This window comes from Cygnus olor, chromosome 11 (assembly GCF_009769625.2).
Source record: "Cygnus olor isolate bCygOlo1 chromosome 11, bCygOlo1.pri.v2, whole genome shotgun sequence".
Taxonomy (NCBI): domain Eukaryota; kingdom Metazoa; phylum Chordata; class Aves; order Anseriformes; family Anatidae; genus Cygnus; species Cygnus olor.
Genome location: NC_049179.1, coordinates 2,279,678 through 2,285,677, shown reverse-complemented (window position 1 = coordinate 2,285,677; position 6,000 = coordinate 2,279,678). Strand labels below are relative to the sequence as shown.

Sequence of the window (6,000 nt, the reverse complement as noted above, 5' to 3'; positions counted from 1 at the left end):
TGCCACGGAAGCTGAACTTCGGGGGGCTGCGGCTGTCTCTCTGAGGACGGGACGGCGTCGCGGGGAGCTGCGCGCAGAGGTTGGAGCCCGGTCCTCACCGAACCCCCGCCTTGCGCCGCCACCTCACAGGCGGGGGCCGGCTGAGGGCAGCAGCCCCCTCGCGGGGCCGGGAGAGGCCCCATTTCCCCCCGGGGGCTCCCCTCACCCCCCCGCCGGCAGCCCCTGAGGGAAGGGGCGGTGGCTGCGGGGCCGGGCCGGGCCGGGCAGGGCAGCGGGCGTCGCTCCCCGGGCAGCGGCCCCGGCTCCCCGCCCGCCCGCCCGCCGGGGGGAGGCAGCGCCGCCCGCCCGCCGCGCTCCCACAATGCACAGAGCGGCGGCCCCGCAGCCCGGCAGGTAGCAACATGGCGCGCCGCCGCCCCGCCGCCTCCTGAGCATCCTCCGCCCGCCGCCGCCGCCCGCGCGCCCGCCGCCATGGCGGCCTCCGAGCTGTACACGAAGGTAGGGCGGGGGGGGGGCGGCGGGGCTGGGGCCGGGCCCTCGCCTCCACACGGGCCCGGCGGGGCGCGGCCGCCCGCTGCGGGGCCGCTGCTGCCCGGCCGGGTGCTGCCCGCTCGGCGGGGCGGGGGCGGCGGCGTGGGGCCCCCGCGGGGTCCGCCCGGGGTTAGCGGGGCCGGGGGGGGCGGTGCGGGTGCGTTCGCCTCGCCTCGCCTCGCCTCGCCTCACGGGCGGCTCCGCGCCGCCAGCTCCCTGCGTGCGGGTGGCGGTGGTTGAGCATCCCTGCGGCCGCCGCCATGCCGCGGTGGGTGAACCCAGCGGGCCCTCAGCAGAGGGGTTTTCCTGAAATTTTTGCGTTGGGGGTGTCGGAGCCTCGCCAGCTCGGGCCCACACGGCTCCTCCCCGCGCAGCTGGACGGCGGAGGGTCCGGGGGTGTCGAAACGATGGTTTTGTCCCTTGGTGATGTGCTGCTTCCATCGCTCTGCCTGGATCCGGTGCAGGACGTGTGAAAAGGAATGGCAGGCCATAGGTTTTTGAGGGCAGAAGGGATCACAGGGGCAGCAGACCTGAGCACCGCTGTACAACGTCAAAATCCTCAAACACTTCTTTGAAAAAGCTTGTAAACTCCACGTGCGGCCATCGAGATCTGTGAGCCACTTCATGAAATTCTCCTTAGTTACCTCCAGTCCACCTCCTTGTGTGAGGAGAGGAATAAAGGAGGCTGCCTGTTTGTCCAGCACGAATGGTTCACCGTGTTGGTAGCGTCCTCCCGCACAGACGTGGCGCACGGCACAGCCTGTGCATCCGTGCAAATCACACGGGACGGTGCCTTCTGCAGGCTGGAGCGTATCTGCACGGTGTTTGTGTAGGAGAGACAGGGCAAGGAAGCGAGGTGAGTGCCCTACAGAACCCCAAACAGATGGGTGCAGATGAGGCACCTCGTGTGTCTGCTCATAGACACGTATCTCAATCAGCTGTCTTTGCAAAAGGGGGTGAAAGTGTTCTGGTCTGAAGAGCAGCGGCACCGCGGAGTTGTTCCCAAGCTCTCAGCAGAGCTCAGCCATGTCAGGAGTTACGTTAGAAAGTTGTTCTTGGCTTCTCTCTCTGTGGATGTTCTTACAACAGAATTAACATCTCTCACGAGGAGTTATTCAGAAATACTTGATTTTAATTTCAAACACCGTCTGACCTTGAATTCACTTCCTAGATGGTTAAATCCTTCCTGTCCCAAAACTATGGGTGTCCCGTTGTCTTGGGGCCTGGAGAGAAGCTCGGGCCGCTTCCAGGGGCAGGGAAGGCACACCTCTGAATCAGGCACTCAGCCAGGAAAGCTGCCGAGGGTTCAGCAGAGACTCTTTGCATTCTTCCCCTCTCTGCCTGCTTTTTCCCCAGGAAAAGCCTTCGTGCTGCTTAATCGAGTTCAGCACCTCCATGTGTAGTGGCAACAGACCTCATCCTTGATGGAGTAACATAAGTAATGGATTTATGGTCGTAGCGTGCAGCGGTTAAGTGAGCAAACACCAAGTAAAACCACTGCAGGTGTCATCCTCCAGGAGGGGACTTGCTGGATGACCAAGGTCAGCAAGATTGCTTCTGTGCTTTCGTCTCACGCAAGAGGCTATTCTTGTCCTCTTTTGAGCCATACGTAGGCACAGAAAGCGTGACTTTCACATCTTTTTTATGCTGGCAGGCGCAGCCAGGATTGTCATTCAGGACAGCTCCTTAAAGTACCAGAGCTTCCATTTTAACATCGAACTTACCACGTGGCATTACTGGCACATGCGTTTTGCTGGCATGTGCAGCAGGGTATGAATTTGCAGAACGTCGTTACTGTGTGTGCCTCTGTGTGTCTTGAAGCACAGGAGCTGGAAGCTCACCTACCCATGGGGAGCCCACCAAGCAGCTTGCCGGGGTTGTGCTGGTGGCTGTGTTCCTCTGAGCTCCCTGCAGCAGCAGTCGGTAGAGGTGTGTCAGTCACCTTCCTCACGTTGTTGTTGGCAGAAGTGGGATTCTCTGCTCTACGCTACAGCCTGTCCAGGTATGTCAACAACCGCTCTAAAGCCTTCAAGCTTGGTGGCTTTGCAAGCCAGTGTAAACGTAGCACCCACTGTCCCAACCACATGTGCCTTCTTGAAATAGTATAAAGGAACCCTTACTTTCTCATGCTGAATTATTTTTTTTTGTTAGAAACCAGGGCTATGCGTTTTCAAAGAAGTCACGCCACTCCTATGAAAATCCTGTTCCTTTGATTCATGCAGGTGTATATTTAAACTCGGTGACCGTACAGACAGCCTCATTGTTGTGCATCCCTGTAGTTAATCTGGAAATTTGAATTGAAGTTAAAGGATTGGCACAAGCTAATTGTGAATAATGGGACTGAACCGTGCTCTGCTTTGTGTTCCTGCTCCCAGCGATGCAGCAAATACGGATTCTGCTTGAAGGCTTCAATTTTGGGGCGCAGCAGTTTAAAACTGCTCCATGGGTTGTGTCCCGGGCACTGTTATTAGATGTGTTTTGTGCTCCTGAGCTATGTTTCACTTGTCCTGTTGAGAAGCTGTCAATGGCAGATAAGTAGTCCTACTGTAAGGAAATTTTTGAAAGTTTTGGTTCTTTGACTTTGGATACAAACTGAGTAGAATTGGGGTGTGCTTCATGAGTAATTGTAGCCCCACTGAACGGCACTCGGATGTAAGTGATCAGCGTTTCGTAACTGTTGACCAACAGCAGATATATATCTACTTGGGCTGACACATGAAAATCTGTAGGGACCATCTGGGCCATGCATTGGCTTTTGTCTGCTTTCCTTGGCATTGAAGAGCAAGTGAGAATGCTTTGCCTAGCCCTAGGCCTCATCTGACTCCTCTGCCCTGGCCACACCACCACCTGCAGTGACAGACTTCATGGTCTTGCATTCGGGTTTGTGCAAAACCACCCCTGGCACGTGCTCATTACCTGCACACTGAAGTTAAAACAGATCAGACACTGTGTTCGTGCCTCCACTTTTCAGATTGGAATGGAGACTCAGCATCATTAAGTCATTTTTGTTCTCCATTTTCTTCCTTTTCTCCCCTGGTTTGAGCTGTTCCTGCTTTATGCTGTGTTCTCCTACAACACGTTGCTTTGCCCTCTTAGGGGGAATGTCGGGGTCGGTTTTGTATGGCTGGGTTCAGCATATTTATTTATTTTTCAACTCATTTATTCATTTCATCCTTGCTGTTACCAATACTTCCTTCCCTTTCCAGCATCTTGCAGGCTGGAGCAGCTAGCTGATCCGGTTGTGGTTAAAGGGGGCAGAAATGTCCCTTCTGAGCACAAATGGAAGCCCTAACCAGTTCTCACTGCAGGCCGGCGGCCTGGGCAAGCTGAACTCAGTGGCCAGCCTTCAGTTCTGGTGCTCTGTCCTTGAAATGGTTCAGGCTGGGAGTTTATAGCATTACACTGACTTAGAGAAGTGTCAGAGGGAACTGCACAGGACAAAAAGCCACTTGTGCAGTTCCCAGCATCGCAAGAAGCCTGCTGTGGCTTTGCCGGTGCTGTCTGAGGGCAGCTGCCTCAGTCCTGAAGCCAGGGCGTTGAAATGTTTGGTGTTTGCTCCCTTGCGCCGTGCTCGCTCCTTGGCAGTGAACTCGACTGCAGGCAGCTTCTAACCGGGGTGCTCCTCTCCTGGGTGTAACGCTGCATGGGGAGGGCAGCGTAGCAAAACCATGCTGAGCACAGAGAGGAAACACAGCAGCATTTCGAACTTTCTCTTCTTGCTGTTGAGCCTTTCTTCAGGAGAAAAAAAAAAAAAAAAGCAGCCTTAATTCCTTGGTCTTCTATATTGCTGTTTGAAGCGGTGTGTGTGAGACGGGCATTTTCTGAAGCTCAGCCGGCAACCAGGTGTCCCCGCAGGGAGCTGCTGGGTGCCTCCAGGGCCGGGGCTCACTCCCAGACGGGCTCACGGCGGGTGCTGGGCTGCGCAGGATGGGGCCTGCTCCCGGGTGGCGTCTGCGCAGTGCAGAGCGGTGAGCCTGGCGTAGAAATCAGAGGTACTGGGCAGCAATTGCGTCTGTAAATGATGGTAGGCAGTCATAGGGTATTTGCTACTGTGTCTCTGCCTTTGGTCTTCGAAAACTAATGCAGTGGCAGTGGGGATATTTCAGGTGCCTTTCTGCTTTGGGGACCTGCCCTGATGCTGGAGTAAAAGTGGTGGAAACTGAGTGTCACAGCTGTGTGCAGCAGCTCCGTTCCCCTTGCCCGTAAGTGGAAGGCGCTGGATTATGTAATTACCCAGATGTCTAACGATGCTTGCTTTAGCCTGAGCTTGATGTTTTGGTATGTTTTTGTAAAAAAATAAAATGAAATAAAATAAAATAAAATAAAATGGTCAGACACCAGCCACAGGGGAACTGAAAAAACCCTTAGTTTTTCACCAACACTTCTGCGATACATCAACAATTTATCGTTCTTGTTAAAAGAAGCGTGAGCCTTGGGAGGCAGAACCAGTGAGGGTTGGAGCCTGAGCCATTTCCACTGCAGAGCGGTTGGGGAGCGAAGCGTCCAACGTCCCCTGTCCCTCAGCGTGCTCGGGGACACGGGGTGTCACCCTCGGCACGGGGCCATGGCCAGGTGGCTTCAAGCTGCTAGTGAAAGCTTCTCTCGGTCCTCAGGTGGTTTTTGGGAGGGTGCATTACATGGGCCTAATGCACCGCTGAAAGTGGAGCATCACTGGGAGATAGTTTTGGGGGAGAGGAGATACAACCTTAAACTCAAAATAATATGTATGTCTTTTGATACAGACCTGATCTTGAAAGCTCTGTGAATTTTCTTTGTTGCATGTAGGAATTACGAAGCTCCCATTTGTAATAATTGGTCATTTACTTAATTCTCCAAGTATCGTGTTAAAACATTTACCTTCTAATGATATTAGTGGATTATGTGGGGTCCCCTGAAAATTTATCAGCAGTCCTCGCACAGTAGTAATGTCTGTGCATGGACCTGCCACTGGTTATTTTCTGTTTCTACTGCATTGATTTTATAGCGTTTGTCAGCTGGCTGAGGTAATGGATTACTATTATTTTTTAGGTAAATAAATGATCAGATAAAGTGCTGTCGAGCTCCTGCTGTGTGAGGAGCTGTGCAGCCACCACCCTTACCTTTGGGAGAGCCACCGAGCTCCCGGCGGAGGTGGAAGGGCCAGCAGATGGGTTGCAGGATCTCCTCCTGGGGCCTTCGGTAGCCTGATCCCTTCCACGTGCTCCAGCACCAAAGTCACTTGTCTCTCACTTGAATGAGACTCATCGTTTAATCTCTGTAGAGTTAAAGAAAGCATTTTGCTGTTGAAAGTTGCTCATGGAACTGGTTGAAGTGGAGGACGTCACAGAAGCTTCCAGCGTCACAAGATCTGTTTTAGGATGGTCTGTTCTTAATGGGATTAAGAAGGAAAGCAAGAAGTGACAGTAAAACCAGGTGCTGTCGCTGCCGGAGGGCAGAGCCGCGCGGAGCAGGCAGCCTGCTGTCCGTGGG

The 6,000-nt window shown here is 54.3% G+C and overlaps 1 protein-coding gene across 25 annotated transcripts in view; it reads left to right on the top strand.

Annotated features, from left to right (window-relative positions):
• The first annotated feature begins 308 nt into the window (after positions 1 to 308).
• The window catches only part of MYO5A (myosin VA), a 104,040-nt gene continuing 98,348 nt past the window's right edge, over positions 309 to 6,000 (top strand). For 15 of the 25 annotated variants that reach the window (XM_040570269.1, XM_040570259.1, XM_040570256.1 and 12 more), the window contains exon 1: positions 384 to 498. In XM_040570269.1, the coding sequence (XP_040426203.1) occupies positions 472 to 498 (27 nt within the window). In that variant the 5' untranslated portion in view covers positions 384 to 471. Of the gene's footprint in view, positions 499 to 6,000 lie in introns of all 25 variants that reach the window. The other 10 variants (XM_040570266.1, XM_040570262.1, XM_040570271.1 and 7 more) reach the window with 3 other exon arrangements.